Source organism: Otolemur garnettii, unplaced genomic scaffold (assembly GCF_000181295.1).
Source record: "Otolemur garnettii isolate 467f Iridium unplaced genomic scaffold, OtoGar3 scaffold00017, whole genome shotgun sequence".
In the NCBI taxonomy this organism is placed as follows: domain Eukaryota; kingdom Metazoa; phylum Chordata; class Mammalia; order Primates; family Galagidae; genus Otolemur; species Otolemur garnettii.
In genome coordinates this window covers 7,497,600-7,514,758 of record NW_003852412.1, presented here as the reverse complement: position 1 = coordinate 7,514,758, position 17,159 = coordinate 7,497,600, and the positions used below count along the sequence as shown (strand labels likewise).

At 36.5% G+C, this 17,159-nt stretch overlaps 1 protein-coding gene across 2 annotated transcripts in view; it reads right to left on the bottom strand.

Annotated features, from left to right (window-relative positions):
• Nucleotides 1-4,203: 4,203 nt before the first annotated feature.
• FCHO2 (FCH domain only 2) overlaps nt 4,204-17,159 on the bottom strand; it is a 135,879-nt gene continuing 122,923 nt past the window's right edge. The window contains exons 21-26 of one of the 2 annotated variants that reach the window (XM_003785902.2): nt 15,574-15,729; nt 15,070-15,202; nt 10,507-10,706; nt 9,760-9,824; nt 7,172-7,336; nt 4,204-6,683 (exon numbers count right to left, since the gene is read on the bottom strand). In XM_003785902.2, coding sequence (XP_003785950.1) covers nt 6,661-6,683; nt 7,172-7,336; nt 9,760-9,824; nt 10,507-10,706; nt 15,070-15,202; nt 15,574-15,729 — 742 coding nt within the window. In that variant the 3' untranslated portion in view covers nt 4,204-6,660. The remainder of the gene's footprint in view (nt 6,684-7,171; nt 7,337-9,759; nt 9,825-10,506; nt 10,707-15,069; nt 15,203-15,573; nt 15,730-17,159) is intronic. The other variant, XM_023510920.1, reaches the window with a different exon arrangement.

The window sequence follows — 17,159 nt, the reverse complement described above, 5'->3', positions numbered from 1 at the left end:
ACTGAGGTGTTAACAGTAAGGTTCTGAACTTAAAAGGCTCTTTATTTTGCCAAAAGCTATCCTGTCCTTTCTCTGGATTTTTTTTTTTTTAAGAGTAATTTGGGCAAAACTATTTCCAGAGAAAAAGAATTGATCCTGTATTCACTTTGGGAAAGTAAATCATGGCATTTAGCTTTGAGAACAAAGGAAGCAAAAAAGCAGAGCAAGAATCTATGTCATACATCAACAAACAAAAAACCTGGTTGCCTTGGGAGGACCAGAAAGGGTAAGGCAATGATCAAAATAGGAAGACCCTATATGAAGAGATCTCTGTAAACAACAAACATGAAGTTCAACCTGGACCCCATTTCTGAAACTATTTTTCAAAAGTCTTTATTGTAAATGTAATATGCACTTATGATATAAAATTAAACATAGACAACATCAAACACATTGTAAAAAATAAAAATCCCACCACCCACAGAGCATAGCAGCTTGAATATTTTTCCAAAGATTTTCCTCTAAACGTGTGCTTCTTAACCATACACCTTTTATCATTAAAAATGTGATAATATTTTGATATCAGTAAGTACAGATCTTCATGATTATTTTCATAGCTACATAATATTTGCTATGTGGGAGTTATCAATTTAGCCAAACCTCCCAATTTTGTCATACTAAAGACAATGCCGCAATAAACATCTTTGCATACCTGTCTTTACCTGTCATTACTTTCTTAAGGAAAACTCCCCAAAGTGATGGATTACTAGTTTAAATGATACACAGCTTTAAAATAAAGAAAGGCTTTGGATTCAAATTGCTCTCTAGAAAGGTTACACCAATTTACTTCAAGTTTATCCTTCTCATTGCTGGAGTTCACGCTGTTAAAAAACAGGTTAGACTTGGTTCCCTTAGTTTAGTGGTTAGGGCACCGACCACATACATCAGGGTTGGTGGGTTTGAACCTGGCCTGGGCCTGTTAAACAACAATGATAACTACAAAAAAAAAAATAGCTGGGCGATGTGGCGGGCGCCTGTAGTCCCAGCAACTTGGGAGGCTAAGCCAAGAGAATCCCTTAAGGCTAAGAGTTTGAGGTTGCTGTAAGCTGTGATGCCATAGCACTCTACCTAGGACAACATAGTGTCTTCAAAAAAAAAAAAAAAACCAGATTAAAATGTCAACTGGGGCAAGGTGTGATGACTCAGGCCTATAATCCCAGCACTTTGGGAGGCCAAGGTGGGAGGACTGCTTAAATGAGAGTGAGACCCCATCTCCATAAAAAAGTAGAAAAATTAGCCAGGCATCATGCCTCACACCTATAGTCGCAGCTACCTAAGAGGCTGACAAAGGAGGATAGCTTGTACCCAGGAACTTGAGGTTGAGTGAGCACTCCACCCAGGGGGACTGAGTGAGACTCTGTCTCAAACAACAACAACAACAAACCAACAATGTTGATTGGGATGGGTACAAAGATTTGCTTGGCAATATGCTGTTAGGAAACCCGCCTATATCAGCAGAAATTCTGTGGCTGACTGTCAGCCAACTCACTTTCAGCTGTGCTCAGCTCCTCTCTTACCCACTTTTCATCATAAAGGCTACTTGTTTTCTGTGCTTCTCTGACATAATTTTGGCCAATAGGATATAAGTAGAAACGTGCTTCTGAAAAAGTTTTTCTCTCTTCAAAAAGCACATTTCTACTGTAAATGCCCCTTCTTGCAGCTGTGGATGTAAATCCCCAGTCTGGAGCTATGGCTGCCATACTGCAACCATAAGGAAAAGGCAAATAGAAGTCCTTGTTCTAACCAATGCCAGCCATAGATAACTTGAAGACTTTATGATATGGAAAAAAAAAATTCTGTGTTTTAACCACACTTAGAAAACTTTTGTTTTCTGTTACTTAAAGTTAAAAAACATTACTGACAAATGAAATACAGCATGGTGGCAGCACCCATAGCTCAGTGGGTAAGGTGCCGGCCACATATACCCAGGCTGGCAGGTTTGAATCCAGCCTGGCCAGCTAAACAGCAATGAAAATTGCAACAAAAGAATAGCCAGGCATTGTGGCGGGTGCCTATAGTCCCAGCTACTTGGGAGGCTGAGGCAAGAGAATCACTTAAGCCCAAGAATCTGAGGTTGCTATGAGCTGTGATGCCACAGCACTCTACCGAGGGCAACATAGTGAGACTATCTTGAGAAAAAAAAAAAGAAAGAAAGAAATAGTGCCTGCTAAAGATGAGCAGTGGTTTTTGAGTTATCACAAACATTCATTCAGGAACAATCATTAGAAGTATGGAAATAGATATATTTTAAAACAGGAATAAAATGTCTACATACGCACAGTCTTGAGTTACAAACATCCAACTGACATACAACTCACACTTACAAACAGGGGCTATTATAGGTAATAGGTAAACGTACCTGCTCCATCTTATATACAAAAATTCAACTTAAGAACCTATAGAACCTACCTTGTTTGTTACCCGGGGACTGCCTGTACAAGCAAGAGGGCATAGAAAAAAACCTTTACTATTAAAGCCATAGATATCATTACACGCACATTTAGAAAACAGAGATAGAGAAAGCAATTAAATGGAGAAGGGGGAGGGTTTGTGGCAGAGGACTACCCTACTAAAACCCTGTTTTCTTTTCTTTCTGGGCACAAAACCAAATCACATTTCCCATCTTTCCTTGTATTTGGTTAGAGGCACAAGATCAAATTCTGGCTCCAGGAATGTGGGCAGAAGTAATGATGCCAATTCTGTGCCATTAAAAACTCCCATGTACTCTGCTCTTTTGCTATCTGTTGGTCAAGTGGAGATTTTGCAAAACAGACAGAACCTGGGTCCCTTAGTTGCTATGTGGAGCAGAGCTCTTCCTCTAATCTATTTATGACTGTGATGTGAACGACATAGAATTTGTGTGTAGCCTCTAAGATTGAGGGAAAAAAGAATAAGAGAAAATATTAAACAAAAAAAAGATGGTATATGGCACAAATGGTAAGAGTAATAGTGTCTGGTCTTTCCACAAATTCTCTCACCCTGACCCAGATATATGAATTTTGCATAATTTTCAATATTCAGGATAAATTCTTCCTTTTCTCATTTCCTTCTTTTGCCGCCTCTTAAATCTATTGTATTTTGGCTCGGTGCCTGTGGCTCAAGTGGCTAAGGCGTCAGCCACATACACCTGAGATGGAGGGTTCAAATCCAGTCCAGGCCCGCCAAACAAGAATCACAGCTGCAACCAAAAAATAGCCGGGCGTTGTGGTGGGTGCCTGTAGTTCCAGTTACTTGGGAGGCAGAAGCAGGAGAATTGGGGGTGGTGCCTGTGGCTCAAGGAGTAGTGCACTAGCCCCATATACCTGAGGTGGCAGGTTCAAACTCAGCCCTGGCCAAAGACCGCAACAACAATAAAAAAAGATTACCTTGTATCTAAAATAAAATGCTTAAAAAAAAAAAAGAAGCAGGAGAATTGCTTGAGCCCAGGAGTTGGAGGTTGCTGTGAGCTCTGATGCCACAGCACTCTACTTAGGGTGACAGCTTGAGGCTCTGTCTCAAAAAAAAAAAAACTATTGTATTTTAAAAAGTTTGATGTTCCTGACTAGCTGTTTAGAAAATTATGATTTTTAGATTATGTTCTGAGCAATTGGTTGAGAGGAAAGTCTTTGCTAAAACTCAACATTAATTTAAATATATATAATGTGTGTGTATATAATATGTATAATATGTGTCTGTGTATATATAGATATTTTTTAGAAAGAGCCTCAAGCTGTTATCCTGGGTAGAGTGCCTTGGCATTGTAGCTCACAGCAACCTCCAACTCTTGGGCTCAAGCAATCCTCTTGCCTCAATTTTTCTATTTTTAGTAGAGATGGGGTCTTCCTCATACTGGTCTCGAACTTGTAAGCTCAAGAAATCCACCCAACTTGGCCTCCCAGAGTGCTAGGATTATAGGTGTGAGCCACCATGCCTAGTCTCACATATATTTTAAAATATATTAAAAACAATTTTGTTACACAATTTTGACAATTTTTGGATATAGTCCAAATAAAGTTTTGCATATGACCAATGAAAACGAAATAACAGTTTAATCTGAATGCTTGTTCAAATAGTGGTACAAAGTTCAAAACCATCTACTCATTGCTTGACCAGCTTGCTTTGTCCTAACATCAATGACATAGCTATCACTATCACTAGGGATACAAAGACACATAAACCAACTGATAAATTATATATTACATGTTTATTAAGGGCACAACTTTTATGTAAAATTTACATTTTATGAAAAAAATCAAAAATATTTACAAAATTTTGGAAGATAGAAGATGTGCATTGTTCTAATTACAACCCAAAGTAGTAAATAACAATCCTTAAAAACTCACATTGGTTAGAGTTGTGTTTACAAATTCTTGGTTAAAGAGGCAGCTACAAAGTTTATCACTATATATAAGCAAGAACCAGCTTGCTGGATATGTTTCCCATTGAAAATCTACTGGTCTTTTTTACACCATTAGTGGATTTTTAAATGGAAAAAAAAATCAATATAAACTCATATGGCTTCAAAATTGTAACCTGTACCCAATACAAATTTATATATCAATACTTGGTATGAAGACTGTGGTAATTAAGAAAGTGCAGAAGTTTAACCATTTTACTAATTTGTAGATTTTTAGGTAACACCTGATTAAAAGTGAACATAGTGAATATAATAGTGTTTGATTTCCAATAAAAAAAATATTAACTGCCCAATAAAAGCAGTTTGATTGCAAAGCAGATTATAGTTTGAAATTCCAGGAAGGGACTGTAACTGATATTTAAAAGAGCACAACATAAGAGTTAGAAATTCTAATTTTGCTTGCTATTTAGTAATGATTAATATTTTAGCAAAGTGTCTTATATGTTGCTTTAGTAAAGTCAAAATTCAGAATTGGGTTAACACTGAATATATAAAAAAAGCACACACTGTGTTATATATTGCCAAAGAGTGGGATTTTCTGTTGTATTGTGTATAGCAAGATGTCATAGTATTAATACTATGTCTAGTATTAATAGGGGTCTTATTTTCTGTAAAGCTTAAAAGAATAATTAGTGGTTTTATATAAATTATATCACAATTTATCACTTCTACTATACGAAACAAAGGAAACTGGTATTTATCATCATAAATAAAATTCCCATTTGTAAACTATAAAACTTTGTCCAAAATATTTCATTTCTTCAATTAATCAGGATTTGCTATAAAGTTATGTTTTTTTACTATTTAGTATTAGTAGTTTATTTTAATAAATGCTTACCTTAAATCCTTCATTTCAAATAATTTCCTTACTTTTCCCAGGTGAGAATTAAGAAATGTATAAGTTGGTAATTTTCCCAATTGCTTAAATAAAAACAAATAGCAGTGCTTCTCCCTCTGTTGCCAAAATTGATCTTTAAAAAATATATTCCTCACAAAATACTATAAAACTCATGTTCACAATACATCAGTAAATAAATGTATAAATTTTCAATGACAAACACAGTCAAGGGAAATGCTAAATTAAGAGCTAAAATGCCAGTTACCAATTTGTCAGTATAGTTTTTCAGAATTCAACTGTTTTAAAATTCACATACTTTTGATGAAGTTAGTGTTGAATACCTGAAGGTAACTTTTCCCCCATAAACTACACACCATTAGGTTTATTTCTCTTTCTAGTGGCTACAGTGTATCACCAAAGAAGTGAGCCAGGGTTCTTAAGTATAAGTTATCCTTTAGTTACTATGAATTCCCTTCCCAATTGTAAGCCAAAAGTATGTACAAAAATTGCAAATATCTTATAAAAATGCTTGACTACTATACAATTCTGAATAGAAGATCCAGACTGTGAGAAAAAAGGTTAGGCACATTAATGAACACAAACTGAATAGGCACATTTCTGGGTTTTGTTATTGTTTTAAAAGGCACACATTATGTAATTCATATAAAAATAAATTAAATCTATAGCATTAATTCATCAAAACAATCACAACTCCTATAAAGTTAACTAAATGCAGAAGTAAATTTCTCTGCTGTCTTTTGCAAGCTTATTTTAAAACACATTGCACTTGACAATTTAAAAGTATCATATAAAAACACCATTTATATTTTATTAATGTTTATGAGAATCAAATTATAGATTTTTTGCATATAGCTTGGACTCTGGTCTGATTACTTTATGGCACAAAACTCAATTTGATTGAGTGTTCTAAGTTAACATTATCCAAAATTTAGAATTCATGTTCTGTTTTTATATATTCAATAGCAAACTTCAAAATTTCCATTCAAAAAACATGTATGGAAAGCTAAATTATTTTGTTTGCTCTCCAGAAATTTTAAGCCTGATACCACCCTATAACCCCTTTTTTCAACATAGACACTGGAGATAATTAAAAAATTCAGCCTATGAAAACTTCATTTTTACTGAGAATTTGAATAACATGCTTCCTGAATATTGCAGTTGATCATTTACAGCATAGAAAATCATTTCAGTGCTATTTCTTTCAATGACTCACTTTAAAAGTGCAATTTAATGTTTGTAGTCAGTTCTCAAATTTGACTAAGTTTGAAAGACATCATACAAGTTAGAATAGTGTCTGGAAAGAAAAGATAATGCAGAACGGCAAGTTTGGGCTACTCCCTTGAGCCAAACCACTTTCCCAGGTCAGTCAACAATCCGCCAGGTACCGTCCTGAAAAACATCAAGCAGACCTTTGTAATTACAATTCCAAATGCCCTCAGAGGAGGATATTTTTCATGGTGGCTACGGATACAAAACCCTAGCTCCCACCTGTTGTTTACAATACATGAGAATCAGTTCAGAGGTGCTCAGCTAAACTAAGTGAAAGTACACTCTTTCCCAGATGTGTCTACCTGGCACTTTGTACCAAGGGTCAAAGAAAAAATGTCCATGTCTTTAGATTATAAACTGCTTAACAGTTGCTTAGTAACAGTTAGAATACAAACATTTTCCTAGCTGGGTGTGGTGGCCCCTGCCTATATTCCCAGCTACTCGAGAGGCTGAGAATTACTGGTTCAATTACTTGAACCCAGAAGTTTGAGGTTGCTGTGAGCTTTGACTCCACTGGAATCTAGCCCACATGACAGTGAGACCCCTTATCAAAAACAAAAATAAATGTTTCCCATGTACATTCAAAAGTTTGAAATCTTTAAACTTACCAGTGGCAAACCGCTTCTTTACTAAGGAAAGCCTGTAACCAGTGCCTATGAGTTCAATATCTACTCCTGACAGGGTACTTCCCTCACTGAGGAATTGCACTGCAAGCGTTGTGGGCTTACTAGGCCCTTCTGAAAGATCAAATTTTGCTCTGAGTGACCCAGAACCTACAAAGAAGAGAATAAATAACTTACACAGGGTAAAACATGTTTCACACAAAATAAAACCCAATGAGCACATAAACTAAACATCAGTCCTGTGTTAACATGAGATGCATAAATAAACCACAGTCCTGCTTCCAAATCAGACTTTATTCAGTAAGCCTGAACTTTCATTAAGTAAGTAATCTTTTTTCATATATATATATAAAAGGACAGAGTTTCACTCTGTTGCCCTGGGTAGATTACTGTGGCATCATACCTCACAATAACCTCAAACTCTTAGGCTCAAGAGATCTCTTGCCTCAGCCTCCTAAGTAAATGGGACTAGTTTTTCTAGTCCAGCCATGATGCCTACTTTTTCTATTTTTAGTAGAAATGAGGTCTCACTCCTGCTCAGGCTGGTCTGGAACTTCTGAGCTCAGGTGATCTATCTGTCTTGGACTCCCAGAGTGCTAGGATTATAGGCGAGAGCCACCCCGCCTAAGTAAGTAATTTTAATCCATGCTTCTCTCTGACTTTTAATACTAAGAGTTCACTATTGGAGGCCTATGCTATCAGCATGTTGAAGTGAGTCAAAAGAGAAGGAAGTGATTGAAGACAGACAAGAGGGAGACTCTAGAAGGAATGTAGGTCAGGTAAAGTCAAAAAGAAATGACTGCTGAATACCAGATCATGGAGGTGGGAGAGTTAAATAATGCAAGGTAGTATGGATGGGAAAGTTATTATCAATATTGCTATTTTCTACTTACTTTTCTTTTTAAAATTTTATTGGTCTAACATCATGCCAAATAGGTATTTCTGAGTTGCTTTCTTTTTGATATAAGCATTTATTTAAGACACCTCTAACAGCATGACAGAAACAGTAAATCAACAATTATATCAAATAGTACTTGGTTATTTCATAAAAGTCTGATTCTACATAGCAAGTATAAATGAACAGACAATATAGTTTATAGTCCTTTATAAAGAAATATTTATGATATGTTTTATATTTTGATCACATTATGCCAAAATGCTCAAAAAGAAAAAGCTGAGTAAATTCTGAAAATCTTAAAAACCTACTCAATAGGAAATATTACTGGAGGCTAATTAGGCATTCAAAAGGAGGCAGGAGAATTCTCTTTGATCAAAGGAAAATGAGAATATCTATTGTTAAAGACTTGATTGTCCTGGTAATTATATCCTAATTATAAACTGAGTTAGGGGAGATACTAGAAATGATCAGCTAGTAGAGACTTTGCCTGGCATTGTCAGCATAAAGGGATGCAGATTTAGTGGGGGGGGGGGCGGCAATTAACTTGCTTCTTCTTAAAATAATTATCACAGAAGTAAAGGCTGTTGATGGTTAGTTTTAACAGGGGAAAATGACCAGGAAAAATTCTCTGAAAACGATTAAGTAGGCAAGAGGCTTTTTAAAGCCTAGAAGCTTCTTAAATAATTTCTAGGGGGCCAGGAGAACCCTATTAACAGAATGACCTAAACAGTGTGTTAGTTTCAATTAGTTATCAGTTTACCTACATGGGATTAGACAGTTCTCTTTCTTTAAATTTACTTTTTTAGGCCACGTGAGATGGTTCACCCTTGTAATCCTAGTACTCTGGGAGGCTGACGTAGGTTGATTGAGCTTAGGAGTTTAAGACCAGCCTAAGCAAGAGTGAGATCCTTGTCTCTACTAAAAATTAAAAAAAAAAACTAGCCAGGCATTGTGGCAGCCGCTTGTAGTCCCAGCTACCAGGAGGCTGAAGCAGGAGGATCACGTGAGCCCAAGAGTCTAAGGTTGCTGTGAGCTAGGCTGACACCATAGCACTCTACTCAGGGAAACAGAGTGAGACTATGTCTCTAAATAAATAAATTTACTTTATTAGGTATTTTATATTAATATTAGCAAAAAAATGCGTAATATAAAAGTTATAGCAAAAGAAATTCTTTTTTCTTACAGAGAAAGCATACTCAACCTAGACTAGGAAAAATATGTGTATTGAATCTCAGCTGGTCTTTTCTTATTTAAGATATTAACTTCCACCTAGTGGTCACATCTAGAATTGAAGACATGAAATTCCAGGCGGAAACTTTCCATAAACATGCCTTCAAAAAAGTCCACTTTTAGGCTGGATGACGTGGCCCATCCTATAATCCTAGCACTCTGGGAGGCCGATGCAGAGGATCCCCTGAGCTCAGGAGTTTTAGACTAGCTTGAGCAAGAGTGAAACTCCCATCTCCACTAATAGGACAATTAGCCAGATTTTGTGGCAGGCACCTATACTCCCAGATATTCAAGAGACTGAAGCAAGGAGGATCACCTGAACATAGGAATTTGAGGTTGCCGGGAGCTAGGCTGAGGCTACGGCACTCTAGCCCAGGTCAAAAAAAAAAAAAAATGTCCACTTGCAGTGACTACATTATAAACAAAAAAGCACGCACACGCTTACCTCCATTTTCTGATTTTTCTGAAATACCAGACAATTTCCAAAAGGCTTTCATTTGTTCTGCATTCCTGTAGTAAGAACAAATGTTTTCAGATCAATCATCTAGTACAGTAACTTATATATGATGAAACATTAATAAATAAATACATTTTAAATATTTTCACTATGACAACTACAGGGCTAAGTCTACTTTAAATAGTATTACTTGGTGAACATGTTTATGACATAGTATAAATTGTACATTTCTCAATTAATGAAACTTTACTAAATTATGTAAGGTGGCTCAGTACCTTCATCAGTCATTAAATGATGACTGATATAAAGAGTGGTTAAGTCTATACTAATATTAATAGAGGGGACAAGAGAGGTTATTAAGAGATAGGATTGACTTAATATTAATACCGATGAATGCTAACAGGCATTACTATATGTCACACGGTATATTTAAAGACAATAATTTTTATTTTTTAAATGGAAAAATAAAGACATTTAGAGAGGTTAAGCAATTTGCTTAAGGGTAAAACTGAAATGGAATCATTCAAGTGTAGGTAGTAGAGTAAAACTAGTTTTTTTTTGGAGTGAGGCTACTACAGTTTGACTAGTAAAATGGACAGCATCTTTTATAGCAGGGTTTCTATGGGAAAGTGCACTAAAACTATTCAAACTTATAAGACAACTTTCAGAACTTGGCTTTTAAAAACTGGGTATTATAACAAGTTCATTAGAAATTCAGAAATATATTTAATTTACCATATTGCAGGGGGGAGGGACTGCATATTTGTGACTCCTCCATCCACTGGTACTACCACCTGTATGTTGGAAAGCACACTAGGTGCCACCATAGCTTCTGGGTTGTATTTATAATCCACTCTCAGATCTGTGGTGCTAGCACTACATTTCCAGTATGTTGCAAGATTCAGAGGAGTGGACTGAATACCATTTGCTGACACCTTTGAAGAGAAAAAAGAAACACTCATCTTTGGCCTGGAACGTTAACAAGTCAATGTTAATGACATGGTTACTTGAACATTAAGAGTCCACAGAAAGGGACTATGTTGCTAGGCAGAGTAAAACAGATGCGTGTTAATTAGCTTACTAACAGATTTTCTAATTTCAAAACATCTCAAAGGAGTAAGGGCACTTTCAATGTGTCGGACTACCTACAACAAAACTGCTGGGGTACTTCTTTACAATGCACATTCCACTGGCTCCAACTTCAGAAAATCCAATTCAAAAGCTTAGGGACAGGTGCCAGAAATCAGCATGTTATCAGGAGATTCTTATTTGTGCATGAGAGTTTGAGAACTCTCAACATTCAACAGAGATTTTTGTTTTTTTAAATAGTGTATCATTCTGTTGCCCTGGCTATATGACTGCGCTGTCATCACAGCTCCTTACAACTTCAAACTCCTGGACTCAATCAATCCTCCTGCCTCAGCCTTCCAAGTAGCTTGGACTACAGGCATGCCCCACCACACCCAGCTAATTTTTATTATTTTTTGTAGAGATGGGGTCTTGTTTTGTTGCCTAGGCTGGTCTTGAACTCCTTGCCCTCTCTAAGTGCTAGGATTACAGGCATAAGCCACTATACCCAGCTATCAACACAGAATTCTAAGATTCTTAATTAGAATTTAGATTTTGTTTACAGTGAGAAAAAAGGATAGGTCACCATAAAGTTCCACAAACCTGAGATTAGAATACTCCCAACTTGAAATGTTTTACTTTAATCACATGACTCTCAATAAATAGTATAATTCCTTATGATTCTTCTGCTCCTTGTTCAAATGACTTCTGTTTTCAAGGAGACCCAACCACCCTTTTTAAATTTACACTGAAAATTGCATTTTCAATCTGCCTTTTCTTACTTTACCTTTTTTCCCCTCTATAATACTACCCCTCTACAATATAATTTACTTATTAGGTTTTCTGTATCCTTGTCCTAATCCCAGCAATTAGTATACCTGAATAATAAATGTCTGTCAAATAAGTGAATCCCTGTACTAAGAAACCAAGACAACTTAAGTGGCAGTACTTTTTCATTCTTTAAGTATCTATTTGTTAGAAACACAAGGCATTTTTTTTCATAAGCCATTTTATTACAATTACCTGATTAGAATTCAAATAACACAGAAGTATATAAAACACAAAATTTCTGCCCACAGTTAACATGGTAGTACATATCCTTCCAGACTTTCTAGTATATACAAACATGAATCCATCTCAATCTTTTTAACAGCTACAGTTATTCATTTAATTAATCTCTTCCTCTGCTGGCACATACTTTTTTTTTTTTGAGACAGAGTCTCACTATGTCACCCTTGGTAGAGTACCATAGCATCACAGCTCACAGCAACCTCAAATTCCTGGGATCAAGCAATTCTCTTGCCTCAGCCTCCTAAGTAGCTGGGATGACAGGCACCGGCCACAACGCCCGGCCATTTTTTTGTTGCAGTTGGCACTGTTGTTTGGCTGGCCCAGGTCAGGTTCGAACACACCACCCTAGGTGTATGTGGCTGGCGCTGTAACCACTGTGCTATGGACACTGAGCCAGGCTGGCATATATTTAAGTTGGTTTTCAAATAATGCTCCTTGGCTCGGCGTCTGTGGCTCAAGTGGCTAAGGCGCCAGCCACATACACCTAAGGTGGTGGGTTCGAATCCAGCCCGGACCTGCCAAACAACAATGATGGCTGCAACCAAAAATAGCCAGGCGTTGTGGCGGGCGCCTGTGGTCCCAGCTACTTGGGAGGCTGAGGCAGGAGACTCACTTAAGCCCAGGAGTTGGAGGTTGCTGTGAGCAGTGAAGCCACAGCACTCTACCCAGGGGGACAGCTTGAGGCTCTGTCTCAAAAAAAAAAACCAAATACATTTTATATATCATCTTTGCCCACTTGAGTGATTTATGAAAGTGAAATTGTTGAATTAAAAGTCATATCTAGGCTCAGTGCCTATAGCTCAAGTGGCTAAGGCGCTAGCCACATACACCAGAGCTGGCGGGTTGGAATCCAGCCTGGGCCTGTCAAACAACAATGACAACTACAACTTAAAAAAAAAAAAAGCCAGATGTTGTGGTGGGTGCAGCTACTGTTGTGGTGTAGTCCCAGCTACTTGGGAGGCCAAGGCAAGAGAATTGCTTAAGCCCAGGAGCTAGAGGTTGCTATGAGCTGTGATGCCACAGCACTCTACCCAGGGTGACAGCTTGTGGCTCTGTCTCAAAAAAAAAAAAAAAAGTTATATCTATAACAGAATTATCTTCTAGAAGGTTCTATTAATTTGCATCCAATTAATGTGTTAATACTTGATAAAGCAATCTTTCATTTTTGTAAATCTGATGGGTTAAAACTGATACCTCATTGTCTTAATATTCACTGATCTCCTTATTACTGACATGGTGCATCTTCCGTAAGTTATCTGACCATTTAGTTAGACATTTTATAAGGTCCCTTTGGGGTAGGTCCTTTGGTCTGTCTCATGTGATGTAAATATTCTTCCCTCCAACTGTATATTGAATCTGTTTAAGGGTTTGCTTTAACCAAATATTTTTTATACACATGTGTGCACAAACACATTTATTTACTTCTGTGTAAAATATCTCACTCTCTTCTTACAGGGCTTCTGAGTTTTATATCATACTTAGAAAAGTCCTCTACATTTTATACACACAGACACAGACTTCTATACAGTCATCCCTCGGTGCACTTGGGAAACTGGTTCTAAGACTCCCACATATACCCAAATCTGCACATACTCAAGTCCTAGTCAGCCCTCCATATAAACAGATTTTACATCCTTCAAATACTGTATTTTTGTTTGGAGTTGGTTAAAAAAAATCTGCATATAAGTGGATCCATACAGCTCAGACCTGTGTTGTTCAAGGTTCAACTGTGTATTCCCAGAATTTATTTTAGTACCTTTCTAGTTTCATTTATTATTATTAAACCTTTGACACATATGAATTTTATTTTGGTTAAATATGTGAATTAGGGATTCAGCTTTAATTTTTTCCCCAAATGTCTAGCTTGCTACCTCAGTATCATTTCTTGAAAAATTCATTGTTTCCACGTTGCCCTGAAATCCTACTTTGTCATATATATAATTTTCCATTTATTCTTAAGATTCATATGTGGATACCCTAATCCGTTTGGTTCATTTGGTGTCAATTCTTGTGCCAATTCCAAATTATTTTAAATATTGTCACCTCATAATAAATTTTTCATTATCATCTGACTTATTCTTCCAGGATTTATTCTTATTCTTTTTTTTTTTTTTTTGACTGAGTCTCACTATGTTTTCCTCAGTAGAGTGCTGTTGTGTCACAGCTCACAGCAACCTCAAACTCTTGGGTGTAAGTGATTCTCTTGCCTCAGCCTCACAAGTAGCTGGGACTATAGGCGCCTGCCACAACGCCTGGGCCTTTTTTTTTTTTTTTTTTTTGCAGATGTCATTGTTGTTTAGTTGGCCCAGGCTGGGTTTGAACCTGCCAGCTTCAGTGTGTGTGGCCAGAGCTGTAACCACTGTACTATGGGGGCTGAGCCCCAGGCTTTATTCTTTAGAGAACTTGAAAATGATTGTCAAGTCTCCAAACAGAATTAGAGACATAACTCTGAGTTTCTGATAATTAACTTACATGTTAACTTTATAAGTTAATTTAGAATCAGCTGAACTTTTTGAGTGTTCTTTTAGATGTATAAAGGACACCTTTCTAACAACATTCAGGTCAATAGAGAATGTGTTATGTTTCTAATTTTTTATTGTGAACATTTTTCTCCATTAGTTTTTCTAACCATCATTTTAGAAGTTATTCATTTTCTATTAATTTTTAAACTGACCACCTTACTAAATCCTCCTATATCAAATAGTTTTCACTGATTCTCTTGAAGTTTCCGGGAATATATCACTTGTAAATAATGATCATTTTGTTTCCTCTTTCCTGGTAGGTATTTCTGTTTATTTTACTCTTTTAGCTAACACACCCAGAAAAATCTCATATACTAAAAGGAATAATGGGTGTCTTTGCCACTCCTGACTTTAACTGACTGCTTTAGAATAGGTGTTTCATTATTAAGACTGACACTGCTGGTCTTTCCAAGTAAAGACAATTTTATGTATTTATATTTACTCGGTATTTTAATCACAAGTAGATGGTGAAAATTATCAAATCTTCACTAGCTTATTAACAGATTTTCTAATTTCAAAATAGCTTTGCATTCCTGGAATGAACATTTGCCTATGACATATTTATTCATTTAATTACATGCTAGAGTCTATTTGTTAATTTTTAAATTTAGGATTCTTACAATGATGTAACACTCACCTGATACTTTAATACATCCACATTATAATAAGAAGCAGCTGGATTTTGCTCTGATAGCTTCTTGAGGTAGATAGTAACAGCCTGCATGTTCATCCAAAAATCTTTTGTGTTAGAATCACATTGTGATGAATCACTGTATGTATAAGAAATATTATTGTTATTTTATTTGACTTATCTTTATCCTTTGCCTCTGTGTAGTAATTTGGTGACCTAGGAAAGACTAGTAGAAATGAATCAAAAGATGGGATGAGGGAAAACAAAGATTTAGGGATAAAGAATGGAAAACAGCAGAAGTTTACTGAAAGATAAGAAAGTGGAGAAAGAAAAGGATTAAGACGATTTTAAAATAACTGTCACCATCACCAAAAATAAAAGATAGTACAAGGCTGCTTAATGATAATAAATAATTTTGGTATTATCTTCAAATTAAATATTATTGTTCTAAGAAGAAGGAAAGTATTTCTCAAAAAGAAATTTCAGTTCTCAAAACAAAAGCACACAAACCTGAACACAAGTTGTGCATTTGGAAGAATCTGCTCCAGTCTGCTGATATTTTTCACCCTGAAACACAGCACAGCTGGAGATGGATTGCTAGTGAAGACTTTAATAATTCCACTTGGAAATGATATTGTCATGTCACCAGTGATCTTTACAATACACCTAGAATTGGGATTTTGAAAAGTGTTTAAATAAAATGTTTTAAGCTCCATTTAAAGCATATTTGGTTAAAAAAAACATGTAACACTACACACATGCATATATATATCCTATATCATAGTTACGGATAAATTATTTTTTCAACTTAATTATAAAAAAGGATTCAACATAAAACGGCATACTTGCCTAGCATCATCTTTTCCTGGAATTAAACTCCAAAAACAAATGCTTACACTGATAATGTTCCTTCATTTTACAATAACCATTCCCTGGCTGACCCACAGGACATTCCTTCCCTGGTCACACTATCCCTAGTTGTACCTATTCTTCCCTCCCAAGGCGCACAAAGCAGTGGACCTGATGATGGTGGCAGATTTCCCCCTGCTCCTCGTTACTTCTTCTACCTGTCTATTCTTCTTCCTTTGAAATGGGTCTCCTTAGTGTTACTTGGAGATTTGATCATATTCCCTACTCTATTTACTGTTCTCTTTTCATAATTTCTCCTTTCTTCTCTCATCTGCAATATTCCTTCCCTCTATCTCTTTGCTTTTAATTTTATAGAGGAAATAAAGTAAGAAAAGAATGTCCTCGAACTCTCACTACTGATCTCCTCGTCTATCTAACTCTCTAACTACATCTTCTGCCTTCCATACTATTTCAACAGATGACTAGTTTCTGCACCCAAGGCCAATCCCACTAATTCTGCACTGGAACTCATCTCCTCTTAAATACTGAAGGACATCACTTATACAACTGTAAATAAAACTGATTCTACCATCTCACTGCTATCATTCCATTTGTCTGCCTCCACTGAGAGTAAAACATCCTGAAAGTTGTCTACATTTGTTCTTTCCAAATATAGCTGTCCAGATTTAAATCACCTCTTGCTTCTGAACTCTTTCATTGCAGGCTTTCATCTCCACTATGCCCCTAAAATGGCTTTTGAAAATCACCATAGACTTCCATATTGTCAATGATCAATTTTTCCTGACCTGTCAGCAGCATCAGACATGGTTCACATCTTCCTTTATGAAATGATCTATTCATTTAATTTCTGGACACTCTATTGGTTCTCTCCTCCGCTCTATTGTTGCTTGCTGTCTCAAACTCCTTTGCTGGATCATTCTTGCCTTCCTGACCATCTCTCAATCAGACTTGTGTAGTTAACACTCTCTTTTTTCACCTACTCTGGCACCCCACCTACCAGTTTATTCTCCATAGAGCACTCAGAGTGCTCTTTCAAAAACATAAGTAATCTCATCGCTCCTCTGCTCAAAGCTTCCATTGACTTCCTACCTCACCCCAAATAATTCTGAACTCCTCATCATGGCCTACAACGCCCAGCCTTATGTTGTACCTCTCTAGATTTACCTTTCACTACTCTCCCCCTTGTTTACGTCTGCTGAGGGACATGCTATTTCTTTTTTTTTTTT